The sequence below is a fragment of the Capra hircus genome, chromosome 2 (assembly GCF_001704415.2).
Source record: "Capra hircus breed San Clemente chromosome 2, ASM170441v1, whole genome shotgun sequence".
NCBI lineage: Eukaryota > Metazoa > Chordata > Mammalia > Artiodactyla > Bovidae > Capra > Capra hircus.
This window is the reverse complement of record NC_030809.1, coordinates 9,537,694-9,553,418: the sequence shown is the minus strand read 5'-3', so window position 1 is coordinate 9,553,418 and position 15,725 is coordinate 9,537,694. Positions and strand designations below refer to the sequence as shown.

Genomic DNA, 15,725 nt, shown 5'->3' with positions numbered 1-15,725 from the left:
GTGCATAAGGACAGGGGTCACAGTTTCAGAGAGTACCACGTAGAGAATTCTACTCTGCCAGTCTGGCATTTCCTCCGTATCAGAGAGCCATGAGAAAACATTGTTTTATTTACATTAGGACCCCTTGGGCTAACTCAAACCTAATTCAATGAACGATTATCCTGGGACCCTTCGTGGTTAAGAAGAGGTAACAGCAGCCTTTGCCAAGATTATCTAGTCGGTGTCATATAAAAGGCTGGAGGTCTAATCACCCTCTCTTCTTTTTCCTTCCTATCACTGAAAGGATGGGACAGAAAGTTGAGGAGTCAAGATATAAGCCATTACCTTGGATTTAGATTCCGTCTTGGGTGTCCCATCTGCCTTGTTGTTCATTTTGGAGGCTGGTGTTAACTTGACATCCCCAAGACCCATCATCTCTGGACTGGCTGCCATTCCTACAAAAGGAGAGAAAAGTCCGATGGGTTTGTGACATAAAGACCATTCTGGAAGAAATCCCTGGGGTGAGCAATGCCTATGACTTACCTGCTGAATTGTTGGCCATGGTTCCACCCATGGGATATGGGGGTCCCTGAGGGTTGATCATGCCAGCCATACTATTAATCCCCTGTCCATAGGGAGGTCCAGTTCCCATTATGCCCCCTTGATTCATATTGGGGTAGCCGGGTGGCCTAAGGAAGAAGATGCAGAGCGTGAGAGACAAGAGTTAAGAGACACTAAGCTTTCAAATTAGGACTTGAGATAAACAGGGCTGTGTGAGCCAAGATCACCTAGTTAGGCTTACAAGGGAAAGTCTTATGGGTCCCACAAACTACAACCACGCCATAGATATTCTTATTTTCTACCACCCACAGAAAGTTCTAAGAGGGTTTAAGCTCCCAAAAGGAAATCATCGCTCAATTTTAAAGGATGCACTCCTTGAAGAATGGAGTCTAACTGTGTCTCTTAAATACTACTTCCCTTTAAGGCATCTCCAAAGTCAAGCTGTGTTTCCATTTAGGGGCCCTCGCTATGGCAAAAGGCCTAGACTAAATGCTCAGTTTTATTACTCTGTCATGTCACCCCAACCACACTCGCAACATAGCACCTGGAGGGGCTGTGCATTTTTAACTACGCCTCAAAAAACAACAACAACAACAACAACAAAACCTTAGTTTTATTTATTTTTTGGCCACACTGCACAGCTTGTGGGATCGCAGTTCCCTGACCAGGTATTAAACTTGAGCCATGGCAGTGAAAGCCAGAATCCCAACCACTAGGCCAACAGGGAACACCCCTTTGTATTCTTTCTTGATGGGCCTACTGCAAACTTTGTGTTTCTATCATCCTAAAGTACTACCAAATCCAACTCTCTTTATTCAGTTACCCTAGTCTACCTTTGTTCACCAACATCCCAGTTAAGAGTCACTTTAAGAATTGTCAGCATCAACAATGGGGTACACAGACAGAGCCTTCAGAAACAGTAGAACCACAGTCACTGAAGCCAGTGGCCAAGGAAGAGATGAATGTTGGAGTCATAAACCAAATCACACGAGCCTTCTGCACTTTTGCACCAGAGTCAAATACAAAGGACCACACAGAAGAATAAGAGAGATGGCAAACCACAACCTCACCATCCTCCATTTCCCACGCCACAGACCCAAATCATGTGCATCATTAAAAACATTTTTGGAAACCAAGAAGCTGGATTGGCAGAAGAAATAAACTCTGAAGACCTATTTTACTAATCAAAGGAACGTATACTTGATACATTTCTTTACATATGATGTCTGATACCAATCTGAGATCCTTACAAGTCAGCACTTCTGCTCTTTTTCACTGTAAAGAAACCTGGTTTTCTAAAGAGCTCTCAATAAAACGCCTATTTACCAAGACAACATGGTTTAGGTCCAGAAGTATCTCCACGACCTAAATGACTCTGCAGTTAGATTAAATGCTTGCTTCCCAATTAGATGAAATGCTCTCCTTGCACTACCGTCCCCCTTCACTTCCCAGGCCTTACCTGTTTTGGATAGAGTTGGCAGCAACATGCATGGCAACAGCAGTTTCTTGAGTTTTCCGGTTCATGCCCCCGGGAGGGGGACACATCCCTGACCCAACCTGAGGTGGCATATTGGCCATGTTAGGGCCATAAGGCCGGTTGCCCATGGAGGCGTGACTCATCCTCCCGGGAGGGAGTGTGCCATAAGGTGGGATGCCAGGCTGCCCATGCATCTGACCTCCAGCACCCATAGGGTTCATGCTTCCAGCCATGCCTGCACTGGGGTAGTTAGCATTGGGCAAGGCATTATAGTTTGGCTGCCTGGGGTAGCCTCCTGGGAGGGGAAGGAGAGAAGATGCAGAGACTTGGTTAGTGACTCACTGGCAACTCATTAATAATGCTCAACTCTAAAACTCTAAAGACATAAACAATGGGAATCATTCAATATTTGGTCTGGAAAGAGACCAATTTCATGGTCTCTTTAAAAAAAGAACAAAACCTCATAGTCCATTAAAAAAAAAAGTAAGGAGGGTGTGGCAGGAGTGTATAAAGCCAGGCCTCAGTTGCCCCTCATCTTAAAGACAGCACAGCACAGGGCAAGGCTGGCTGGCAGGCAAGGTTGGCTAGGCTGCTAAGCCAGGTCCTTCAACTCCCAGAATTCTTCCCTTTCTACATACTCATCTTCCATGCTCTGTCTAAGAAATTCAGCTTGAGATCCATCTAGGGCTGATTCTGAGCAAAGATCTATTCCATTGGGACTAATTTACTACAAGATAAAAATTAATAACCAGTAATTACCACTTACTAAGTGTCTATGCTCTGTCTTGGGCTAAATTACCTTATCCCCACTTTACAGATGAAACAGAGGCTCGGAGAGATTCAAGGACTTTCCCATGACAGCAGTCCTGCTCTACTTTAAGGCCTGGCCTGGGTAGATTTAAGGCAAACATAGTTCTACTCTTATAACCCAGATAGCAGCGTATCAACCAAGGAACTCTTTTCTAGTCTCACCCCATGTACTCCTACCCGGGTCGTATACTCACCCTGTGGGCCGTACTGACTCCCCTGGGGACCGTAGCTCCCCATGGAGTTCTGCTGGTAGGAGCCCATGCCTGTGTGCATCTGTCCTCCGGAAGGCTGACGTGGAGATAAGGCTGACCCGGGCTGGGGGGAGCTGTACTGGGGCATCTGGGGGTTCCTCTGCATGTAACCTATTTGTAGGTAATGTCCACATAGTTATTATCTCAGTACCATGGGAACGAATGCTCTCCCTTATCCTAGGACTTCACCATCTACATTTTTTTTAGCAAATACTTACATGAAGTCTCTTATTTGTTGTATAATTATGTGTTCTTTTAGGCACCCTCAAAAGTGACACAGTCATTAACCCAGAGCATACCAACTGTTTCTACTAAATGGAGGTTTGGGGGAAAAAAAAAAAAGGCAATGACCCCTGCCCCAAATCCCTGATAAATGCTGTAGGCTTTACAGGGTAAAGATCTGATGCTGAGTATTTAGTATTTGCTGACCAAATAGGGCACAATGGAGGGGTAATCCATCAAAACACATGACCAACAAAAATGGCTGTGGGGAGATGTAATTCTGGAGCCACCAAGATGGCCAAGTCCATCCTAACTTCACAACCTGCTGCTGAGATTGTCCTAAGCCTCATGGTCATATAGTTCTCCAAAAGCTGTTGCAGAGATAATCAACCAAAGGTCTGCCTCTGCCCTCTACCCATCTCCCTTGAAGCCCAGGCTCTCACCTCGATCTTGGGCAATGCTTGATTGGTTCATAGAAGGATGCATGATGCTGTCCGACTGGCCACTGGGTGGCCGAGGTGGCATCTGGTTGCCTGCTCCAGAGAGAAAGAAATAAGCCAGTCACGGCTACACCTGGAAATCCTAGTCAGCAGGTTAAGTTCGAAGTGGAAATGGCTTCTGGGAAGGCCAAGAACCTCCCAGGATCCCATACACTGGAGGATCCAGCAAAGGGGCTCCCATCTCCTTTCTTCAAATGCTGAAGGGAATCTCTCAGCCAGTGGAAGGCTGGGACTCCCTAATATCATGCGGGGGTCACGGCAGTTCTCCTTCCCTTTCCCCAGAGGCCAGCACTTGATGGTACCTGGCACTGCAGCAGGCGAGAGTGGTCCTGAGCGAGACTGGGCAACACTGGCAGGAGAGCCAACTGGGGACGGGGAGGGGCCTCGGATGCCAGGCAGGTGAGGGGAGGTGTGGGGAGAGAAAGGAGACTGAGCTGGGTTACTCTGCTCCCCTTGGCTGCTGGAAATCCCTGATGTGCTCACTCCAGGGCTCAGAGCTCCTTCTGTCCCCATGGGGAGATCATCTATTGAACCAGACAGATCCTGGAACATATACACAAGGATATGGATTAGCAATTTTGAGGCAGAAAGATTCTTTGTTCAACAATCCTATTACATGATTAATATTTTCCTTAAACAGCCAAGTAAATACATGGCACACATTTATGTACTCATGATACTAGAGCTTACATACAGCAAACCCTCTATTGAGGGCTAGATACAGAATAGTTTAGACTCTGCAGCCCATACAGTCTGTGTCACAACTGTTCAACTCAAGCCATCAGAGTACAAAAGTAGTCACAGACAATTCGTAAACAAATGGATGTGATTGTGCCCTAGCAAAATATTATTTATAAAAACAAGTAGCTAGCCCACAAGCTATTGTTTGCTGATCCCTGGTCTATCCACCAGAAGCAGATTGAGTACTTTCATCTTCTTTCCCAGCCCCAACTTCTATAGCCATAAGAGAGCAGCTCTTTCAGGGAGCCTTTAGTTCTCTTCCAACCGGGAAACTTACAACACTGCCAGCATGGCACCAGGAGCTATAAGAAAATGTTAACAAGTTTGGGCAACATTCACAGATCCCCTCTGCATCAGATTATTATAACCTACATTTACCAAGAACTCACTCCAAGTTGCCATACTTTAAAACATAAGGGGTAGGAGGTAAGAAAGGGATATATTACACAGACAATTCCTTAACTGCCAAGAAGGCCTGGGACTACATTCCTAACACCTGGCCAATAACAGGGATGAACAAATGTTTGCCAACTGAACAAACCAAGTTTTTTTTTTTTTTTTTAGTTTTATGTTTCAATGAGAACTTGGTGTTTATTTGGGGGTTGTGCTTAGGGATTATGTCTTGAATTAAACTGTAAAGAGTTCACTCTTACAAAGTTCATGCTACGTCAGTAAACCCCAAGGTTAGCAATAAGGACCTCAATATGAAAAAATACTCGGAAAAAGAAAAAAATAAATAAATAAAAGAGGGACTTCCCCAGCAGCTCAGTGGTTAAGATTCCACACTTCCACAAAAGGGGGCATGGGTTTGATCCCTGGTCAGCGAACCAAGATCCTGCATGCCATGTGGCCCGGCCAAAAAAGAAAAAGGAAGATATTCACCCCAGGAAATGCATCCCCACCCCAGCCCAATTTCACTCTCTGGCAACACCACAGGCTCAACATCATATATTAACTTCAAGCCGGGAACTAACTACACCTTGAAGAAAAGGATGAGAGCTTTGGGAACAGGCTCAGGTCTAAGAAAACCCTAAGACTCAAATGGTTAAGAAAAGAGTTCTCTTAAAGAGACACATCCGAAGAGGAAAAGAATCCAAAATGGCCTGATTTGAGCCTATTCCTATTCCCACAACAAGCTCACCTTGGAAAGTTGAGTTCGAGGGGATTCTGCCCCTAGAGTCAGACACTAACACTGGATATCAAAGAGTACCTCTTAAGCTCTCCCCAAGTGTCCAGGTTGCTTGGACCTTTTGCAAACCAGTTGGTTACTTTATTAGGTTGGGAGTATTTCTGCTGAGTTTTGTGGGAACAAAGCTTGCCTTGAAGGCAAGGCAGGCAGGTAGGTGTACATTTGTGTCTGTGTTCAGCTCTCAGGGTTAGCTGAGATTTCAGAAAATGCTAGCTTTTCTATAAGAAGCAGACCCAGTACACCATAGCATGCTTTAAAAATGCAATTAGAATTAGTCCCAGCATGGAAGAGAACTCAAGAAGCCCTCCTCTAGGTAACACCAAAGGGCCTCTTTCTTTTCAAAGGACTAAAGCACCTGGAGTTCTAAAGAGCCTTGGGTTCATCCGAACAGAGGATTCCTTCCACGTTGAGGGCTAAGCTGTCCCAGGACACCTGGCTTCTGAACCAAGAAGGGTAAACCCAAAGTGGCAGCAAGATGACAAGAGGAGCCAACTGTGTCGGCCAGAAAAGGCCTCGAAAGCCACTTGTTAAGCCCTGGTCTCCAACAGAAACCACAGCCCAGTGCTCTGTTTTAGGGGCCACGAGCTTCCCTCGCATTCCTTCCTACTGTCTCCATTCCTTACCAAACCACCAGCTTCTACGAATACGAGCTACTTGCTTAGAGGAAAAAGAAATCAGCCTATTTTGGAACAGAACAAGAATCAGTGGTCCAGCCATAAGACAAGAACTCTTCCAATGGCCTTGAAAAATTGTTTTAAACATTTCTGTCTTTAATTAAACAAGTAAAACATGACCATTTTCATGGTAAAAATAGCTCAGATAGTACAAGTAAACTCAAAGTCCCCCTCTGCTCTCTTTTGGCTGCTTTCAATAGAGGCACCCCTATTCCATTTGGTGTATATCCTTGGAGACCTGAGGAACTGAGGAGGGGAAAAAAAAAAGGATGTTCAACATCGCTAATTGTCAGGGAAAAGGAATCCAAACCATAATGAGCCTCACGTCTACTAGGATGGCTATTGACAAAAAGTAGAAAGAAACCCATTTTGGCAAGGATGTGGAAAAAAGGGAACCCTTAGGCACTGTTGGTGGGAATATAAACTGGTACAGCCACTACAGAAAACAGTATGGGCGTTCCTAAAAAAAAAAAAAAAGAACTACCAAGTGATCCAGCTATTTCGCTTCTGGATATTTATCCTAAGTAAACCAAAGCAATAACCTGAAAAGATACATATACTACCACATGCACTGCAACATGATTTCCAACAGCCAAAGCAGGAAAGCAACCTAACCCCATTGACAGATGAATGAATAAAGAAAATGTGGCGAGTACACACACAGGAATATTCAGTCATAAAAAAGAATGAAGTCTTGCCATCTGTGACCACATGGATGGACCTCGGGGGCATTATGCTAAGTGAAAGAAGTCAGAGAAAGATAAGTACCATATGATATTACTTACATGTGGAATCTAAAACAAAACAAAGCCAGCTCACATTGGTTGGCTGCCAGAGGGGGAAGGAGAAATGAGGAGGGAGTCAACAGTACAAACTTCCAGTTATAAAATAAATAAGCCAAGGGGGTGTGATGCACAGCATGGTGACTAGAGGTAATAAGGCTGTATGTCTGACATCTTTCAAAAGTTCTCATCACAAGGAAAAACATTCTGCAACTATAGGTTAGTTAGCCAGTGGTGTCCGACTCTTTGCGATTCCACAGACTACAGCTCTTCAGTCCATGGCATTTTCCAGGCAGGAATATTGGAATGAGTAGCCATTCCCTTCTCTAGAGGATCTTCCCAACCCATGGATCGAACCTGGGTCTCCCGCACTACAGGCAGATTCTTTACCGTCTGGGCCACCAGGAAGCCCCTGTAAACTTCACAGATGATGTTAACTAGACTCGCTGCAGTACTCGTTCTGCAGTATACGCATATACTGAATCGTGTTATGCACCTGAAACTAGTATTATGTTGTAAGTCAACTGTATCTCAATAAACAAAAATAAAAGGAAAAAACCCTACCAGCTCACCGACCACTGCTACAAGGTCAGAGCAAAGCCTGCAAATGCTCCTTCAGTTACAGAGTGTGGTATAAATCAGGCTCTCCAGAGACACACAGGCGAATGTCCTAGTCCAGCTGAGGGATCCCAGGGGCCTAGAGGCCTGTGGTGGCAACGTGGCGGCTTCCTTCACAGAGGCACTCTGAGGAGAGCTGTCAGTTTTGGTAAAGTGCCCTGAGGCTCCTCTGGAGAAAAAGTACTAAATAAACCACTTGTCAACAGCAGCCCACGTGGACTGGAATGCCTGGGCAGAGAATAACAGTAGGGAAAGAATCAGCATTAATCTTCTTATCTCTCTCATTTGATTGGTATGAGGCCAGTCCCTCAAAACTACCCTTTCCATCAGATGGCAACTGGTCGGAGGAGGGGTTGATTAAAAAAAGAAATGTTTTAAGAATCAGAATGTTGGACTCCCCTGGTGGCATAGGGATGAGAATCCGCCGGCCGATGCAGGGGACATGGGTTCGATCCCTGGTCCAGGAAGATTCCACATGCTGCAGAGCAACTAAGCCCAAGCACCACAGCTACTGAGCCCACACGCTAGAGCCCGTGCTCTGCAGCAAGAGAAGTCACTGCAATGAGAAGCCTGCACACCGCAACTACAGACAGCCCACGCATAGTAACAAAGACCCAGTGCAACCAAAATAAATAAACTGAAAAAAAAAAAAAAAGAAAGAAAAAAAACCAAAAAAAAACAAAAAAAAACTAGAATGTTAGCACAGGAAAGAACTGAGCATTTATATTAACATTGAGCATCTATGATGCTTTGGACATTTTATGGAAATGGAAGTGTTAGTCACTCAGTCATGTCTGACTCTGACTCTTTGTGACTCCATGGACTGTAGCCCACCAGGCTCCTCTGTCCATGGAAATCTCCAGGCAAGAATACTGGAGTGGGAGGCCATTCCCTCCTCCAGGGGATCTTCCCCGGCCAGGGATCAAACTCGGGTCTCTCCTGCATTGCAGGCAGATTCTTTACCACCTGAGCCACGCTATGGAGTTCCTTAATTTTCCACAATTCTCAGATGTAGGTACTAGTACCTCTAATATGTTAAACAGGAATAAGTTGATGCTCCGAGAGACTAGGTTACATGCCCAAGCCACCCACCAAGTAAGTGACAGAAATTAAGACTTTGAACCCAGATCTGCTGAACCCCAAAGCCTGTGTTCTCTCTCTCTCCATTACGTTGTGATGCCATAAAGACTGAGGGAAAAGCATCACAACCTTGAGTTAGGAGACTAAAGCTCTTGGTACTTATCAGCTGTGACCTTGGTCAAGCTAGCAACAAGCTAGGCTTCAGTTCTGTCACTTAAAACGACAAGATGACTGGACAAATCTGAGTCTGTAATGCCCCTGGGGCATTTGCAAGAAACTCTACTGGCACCACATGGTCAGGGCCATATGGAAAATGCAATACCAGCAGCAGTACCCTGGAATAAGAGACACAACAACACGCGGCAGTATAAGATGTAAGACACACCCATCAGTCCCAGCAGCTAATCACAGGAGAAGTTTTTATTGGGAAATGAGAGGGAGAGGTAAAGGCGGAAGACTCCAAAAAAGGGCTCCCCGCTCCATCTACATGGACACTGCTCTAAACTCTGTGTCCTTTTATTGCACAGGACACACCTCTGCTTTCTACCCTACAAAAAGCCAGTTTTTCAGGTCTTTTGTTCCACAAAAAGCCGGATGTCTGGTCGTTGAGTCAGACTTCAATATGCCTAACGAGTTCGACTTTCTACAACACTTAGCACACGAAGTCCAAACAATCCAAGCCCCTGTTCGCTCTTTCTGCTGGGGCCACCTTTTAGCATTTCAGGACCCTGGGTCTCAGTTCTCCCAAGTCCACCCAACAGGTGCCTTCTAGGAGGACTGCTGAAAGAACTACAGCAATGCCCTGTAAGTGGAACGATCTCTTTTCCCAGCTCTGTTTTCCTCCAAGCACAATCCTGCTGAGAGACAGGAGGTGAGGATCAACCCACTCAGTGCCCTGCCAGTTCCAAGGAAGCAGCAGGGCCAGGGAGAATTTCCTCACGTGTTTCCAACGTGTTCCATGCATTTTATTGCTCATCTACCATGCAGATCAAAAGCGCTGGAGCAGGTCCAACTATTTCACACAGAATCTCACACTCCAGGCTGGCTACAGCCCCGAAAGCCTTCGTTTCTTCACTTGAAATACTGCCCAATGTTATTTTGGGATATGACCTGATAGAGGAAGCCCATAGGGATTCCATGACGATAAGCGTTCCAGCTGTGATTGGTTGCCCAGCCCCAGCGAGTGCCAGCATGAGTTTGTCAGGCTCTGCTGACAAACAGAACTCAGCAGCTAACACCTTCTCTTCACACCACAACAAAACCATGCCCGAAAATCACACAGTCCATACCTCATCGGGGGTGTGGGGCGGGGGTTTGCTAGTGCTCTCGCAGGAAGAGCTGCGAGTTCTAACATGAATTGGCTGCCTGATTGAGTACATTTTCAAGCAGAAAGATACCAGATCAGGGTTACAGAAGGGGGTTAAACAATCTCCCCACAGAGACTCACAAGGATGACATCAGTGCATTTTGCTGAGCAGATTAAACAACATCAATAAGGAAGTTTCATGGCAATGTTCAGTTCAGGGTTTTCTCAGAAATTTGGCTGAATCCTTGAGAAATGGAGCTTTTGTTACCCCCCCAGATGGAGTTCTCATACTCTTTCACTTGTGAAGAGCTTTTGCCAAGTTGTGCTGACTACTGGCAGGGAAACCACCCACCCCAGGTAAATGCTACACACACACTTGTAGTAAATGTGCATGTGTGGGAGCATGGGGTGCATGTGTATGTGGTAGGAACTTCACAGCTCAGCCATGCTCACTTAGATGACAAGTCCCGGATGAAAAAAGCCCGAATGCACAGACTGAAGAGACCAAATCTGCACTGGCACTCTGCCAGCCTAGCCTACCGGCCCGAGGCCACGGAAGGAGGCTGCCCCCAGGCTAGAGAACGGGAGGGAGTCCTGAAGAGCACGGAAGAGGCTGGGAAACTTAACCTTTGATGAAAGGCAGGTGGTAGGAAAGGAGGCAATAGTCTTGACAAACTAAGGCATGACTTAAGACAAATAAGTTTTGAGGAGGCCTGATTTTTCATAAAGCCTTCTTTAAAGCAACATTTATTTGTCAAGGATGAGGGGAAGAAGAGACTACCTCTATCAAACACCTCCCCCGCCCCAAATATTCAGTACAGTAAAATTCTCTTTCTCTCCTTCAGTCTTTGCTAAACGGAAAGATGGGTGATCTGACCCACCCAGACTAGAAGGGGCTCCAGAGTCACACGCCTGCTGCTCTGTTGCTCCAATGAGGGGTCTTTGTCCAAGAGGTTAGATGCCAACCCTCCCTAGAGAGCACTGCTGGCTGAAATGCCAGGAACGAATCAACACACAGAAGAGGCTGCCTCTTACTCCCCAGTCAGGGTTTAAGCAGGCACTAAGGAAGAAACGGGCTTCCCTTGTGGCTCAACTGGTAAAGAATCCGCCTGCAATGCAGGAGACCAGGGTTCAATCTCCGGGTTCGGAAGATCCCCTGGAGAAGGGAAGGGCTACCCACTCCAGTATTCTGGCCTGGAGAATGCCACGGACTGTGTAGCCCATGGGGTCACAAAGAGTCGGACACGACTGAGTGACTTTCACACTTCAAGGAAGAAGACAAGACAAGGAGACTGGCACTACCCTACAGTTGGGACCATCATCCTGCCTGGACTACATTCACTGTGTGGAAAAGCAGAAACCACTCTGAGAAAGGCTCAGAGAACTCTTATTCCTTACCCCCCACCCCAAGTTTCCAAAAAACAAAAAAAACCTCACCAAACTCCCTCTTCCCTTTTTCTACAGGTTATTACTCTGTGGACAATGAATGATTTCTTCCCGGTACCTTCTGGCTGCCTGGTGGGGAATGCACGGTAGAGAAAAGGTCAGACTCTTCTTGTCTCCAGGACGCTTTTCAGGGCCCACCCACCTCCAAGAGGAAATCCCATACATGTACATGTTGAATTTCATAAAGAAAGCTCTAGGAGACCAAATCTCCAAATTCAAAGAATGTTAGAAAGAGGAGTAAAGCAAGATCCTCCGTATCTTCCTCGTGAAGGGACTCAGAACTGACATGAATACATGACTCTCAGGTGTTCAACCCAAGGGTACATGGCTGGCTCACACTTCATTCTCACATCATTTTCTGAGGTAGGGATCATGCCCATTTTAGCAAAGCAAGAAGCTCAGAAGTTAAACGACTTGCCCAAGGACAGAAAACTGTTAAACAGGAGAACTGGGTTTAAACCCGTATTTCTGACTCCAAAGCCTGCACTCTTTCCACCATAAGGTGGCAGCTTGCCAACATCAAAGACTGGGCTCCATGCTCCACACAACATGAGGCAGCAGCCTGTCTCCAGACATGCTGGGTGCTTAGCTACATGACTCTAAGAGGCTAACCTCACTCGGCATCACTTACTTCTGTGCAGAAGGAAAGAGCAAAACTAGATGACTCAGCTCCCCCAGTCTACCATGCTGTGTGGCCCTCTCTTTCCTAGCCACTCTTCCTTACTAAACTTTCTTTCATGGTTATTTCAAGTTAGCCCTTTCACCTTTAACTTTCTTAATTTAAGCCTACTTTTTCTAAACTAAAGGGTATAGTGCTTTTCCTCACCTCTGGGTCCTCAGAAGGGTACTTAATGGATGGAGGGGAGAAGAGAATGACTTGGAATCTGGGGAGACAAGCAGAAGTCCCATGAAAGTAGGTATGTGATCTCTGCCTGTGCTCTGTGCCCTAATCCTACTATCAGGCACAAGGGTGGGGCTCAGAGAGAGAAGTCAACACATTTCTGGCCTCCAGGTGGCCTCATCTCGGATAATCTCAAACCCTCACACTTTCTTCCTCACCCGGCCCTGTAGCCACCCTTCCAAACTGCAGGACAACTGGGTCTTGCTGAGCAGCCCCAAACTACAACATGGGAAAGCTCCTTTCCAGGGGCATGAGCCAAGCAAGCTCCAACCCCCTGCCCACAGCCATGCTCCAACGATGGGGCGACAGAATACGCCTTAACAGTACCAGGCGGCCCATTTCCCAGCCATCAAAGAGAAGCGGGTGGGAAGACCAGTTGTGTGAAGTTGCACCATCCATGCAGCAACTACAGACTACAGCTGTTTTCGGCCTTGGGAGCTTCAAAGATGAGAACAGCTTTGTGGAGGCAAAGCCTCCACAACCACAGTATAACTTCCCTGATCCCCCTCCCTCCGCAGACAAAGCTCAGAGTCCCTTCAAGATCCCCCAGACCCAAAGTTCAGGACTGGTGGCACTGCGCGGAGTCTGCCCCTATCCTCACTAGCCCATGGGGCGAGAGCCTCCAATGTTACTACTAATGCCAGGCCCAAGAAAGACAGAACGCTTGACAAGTGTTACTTAAAAGCATCCTCTTTAGATCCAATCTCTATTAGTCTCTCTCTCTTCTTTAACAGTCCTCGCCTGACCACAACACTGTACCTTCACTCTAGACCTCCACAGTTGAAGGAGGGACTCGGGTGTTGTCATCAAGGGAACTGACTTTCCTGACTAAAACTGAGAAGTGCGACGCTGAAAGGACCTCGGCCACCTGGTAAGAACTCTTGACAGAATTGCACTGGAGAGGAGGCTGTTGGGAGGCGGGTCTCTGTGTCACTGGAGAAACTTCCATCTAATTACAAAAATACAAGAACCTGCTGTCCTAATCCACCGCAGCAGAATCTCTTGAGGTAGGTCTGACCCTTTGAGTGAAGGTTGAAGGCGCCGCTGAGGTGAAAAGAGGGGAGAAGAAAGACTGGCGGGCTGCTGGCATTCCTACAGTGGGCACCCCTTCAAACGGCAGCTCGCCCGCTGCAGTAGCCATTGATTTTCCAGGGGTCGATACTCTGCTCCCACAGATCTGCTCAGCTGGAGGCTGAACCACATTGAGTGCTTCTGCTCAACATCTCCCTGTACTGGCCCCTCCCCAAACCAGTAAAACAAACACCAAACACAATGCGAGTTGGAGACAGAGAGATAGTGCTCCCCACAGACACCCCACCCCCAGAAAAATTATAAACACTAGTTCAAGGGAACCAAAGCTACATGGGCAACCCACAAGACGCTGCCTGGGCCAACCCACAGACCCCAGAGAGCCTTTTAATCCACTGCCCAACATCCCCACAGAGATCTTTCTAAAGATGTAGACGTTCTATATAAAAAAATCCAGGTTCCCAACCTGTGAAAACAATAGATCCTAGAACTCCCAGAGAGCACTGATGGATTGAAACCTTGCTTTCTGGTTTGTCACAGACCCCACCAGGTCTGTATGATACCCATGTTACTACCTGACCAGTCTTCTGACACACAACCCTCTCTCTGCCAGGGTTTCTCACTTAGGCCAGAATAGAGAACGTCTTCTCTAGTCAAAAACCACCTCTTGGCCAAAAATGTACAGTGTGTTCTAAGGGTCACTAGCTAAGACTCAAATTAAAAAAAAAAAAAAAAACACAAAGAAACTAGGGCAGAGCTGGGTCTGAGTTAGAGCAGTCAAGACCGGTGCATATTTATGGAAAAGGGCTATTCTAATCCCAGCAGGAAAAGAGCACTGTAAAGCTAGAGAAGGCAAAGAAGTGAAGAACTCCCTACTTTCTCCAAGTCCTACATTCCATCAGGAAGACCAACCACACAGACCATGTTCCTTCATGGTCATCAGCTTGGATCCTTGAACTTGAGCAAGGAGACTAGGAAAAGGGGGACAGGAAATAACACAGAAAACACAGTAGAATTTTGGGTCTGAGAAGTCTAAGGGGGAGGGGTACTACCTTAAGCATCCACCTCCTTTGGCTGCTCCTCGGAAATACAGCAACCAGAAAGCAAGGGGGATGTGATGTGCACCAGAGAGGAAGGTGAGGTTGGCACTGGGCTGAACACAGTGCAGACCAAGGTCTGGGGGCTGGAGGGCCTCCTTGGTTTGATATTTAAAGCTCTAAATGTGTATCTGCCAGTGGTGTTCCCGACCATGACCTACAGGTCTAGATAAAATCCAAAGATTTAGAGGGAAGAGTGGAACAAACAAATCTGAGTGGGAAATGGATAGAAGCTTAAACCAGAAAAGACAGCCATCAACCCTGAAGGCCTTTAAAACCAAAAACACCAACTCTATATACAGGGAAAGACACGTCCTAAAGGCAGAAGGAGGGGAAGAGGGGAGGATACACATTCGTGATAACAGTGCCTCTGAGCACAGATCCTCTGCCTCTATCGGAACTTCTCTCCTACCTTTCCCCCAACCATCAGGAAATCACCTGCTCACATCTCGGTAAACAACATTCAGGGTTCTTCCCACATCAAAGCTGGCCTTCAGGAAGGGACAGATACGCTGTCAGCTTAAGCCTCCAATGCCCAGTTGCCACCTTCAACAAGGCAAGACTTCTTAGCTCCCTTGGGAAAAGTCAAATGGGAAGCAAGCCAACAGCTTGGAGGTGAGCTCCGCCTCAGGGCAATCAAAGATTATGTCACAATACCAGACAATTCCATGCTGACAGCAGGTGGGGAGGAGGAATAGGTTCTGGCCACCGAAGTAGACGGAACAAGAGATCAAGCAGTGGCCCCCAGAGGGACAGCCCTGGATCACACAAGTTTCATCACAGCTTTCAGGTAGAACACCAAGTATCTTAGAAATATGAGAAAAAGACAACAGAGCTGATTCTATGCTTGATTTATCAGGTATGTTAACACAGCTCCACACCTATGGGCCCTCCCCTCTAGGCCCAGATTCTCACTCTGCTGCAGGGGGACCCACTGGTTTCTGTAAAGATAGCACTGCTAGGCGAACTTTGTTCAAAAACCCCAAGATACCCCCTCACCCTCCACTGCTTCTCACCCTCTTCCCCAGAAAGACAAGACACAGCTTGGCAGTCCCACACCAA

General features: G+C 46.7%; 1 protein-coding gene across 4 annotated transcripts in view; it reads right to left on the bottom strand.

Moving 5' to 3' along the window:
• The window catches only part of ARID1A (AT-rich interaction domain 1A), a 68,740-nt gene that overhangs the window by 13,078 nt on the left and 39,937 nt on the right, over window positions 1-15,725 (bottom strand). For 2 of the 4 annotated variants that reach the window (XM_018056474.1, XM_018056492.1), the window contains exons 5-10: window positions 4,103-4,343; window positions 3,744-3,836; window positions 3,022-3,189; window positions 2,000-2,312; window positions 523-668; window positions 325-434 (exon numbers count right to left, since the gene is read on the bottom strand). In XM_018056474.1, coding sequence (XP_017911963.1) covers window positions 325-434; window positions 523-668; window positions 2,000-2,312; window positions 3,022-3,189; window positions 3,744-3,836; window positions 4,103-4,343 — 1,071 coding nt within the window. The remainder of the gene's footprint in view (window positions 1-324; window positions 435-522; window positions 669-1,999; window positions 2,313-3,021; window positions 3,190-3,743; window positions 3,837-4,102; window positions 4,344-15,725) is intronic. The other 2 variants (XM_018056498.1, XM_018056481.1) reach the window with 1 other exon arrangement.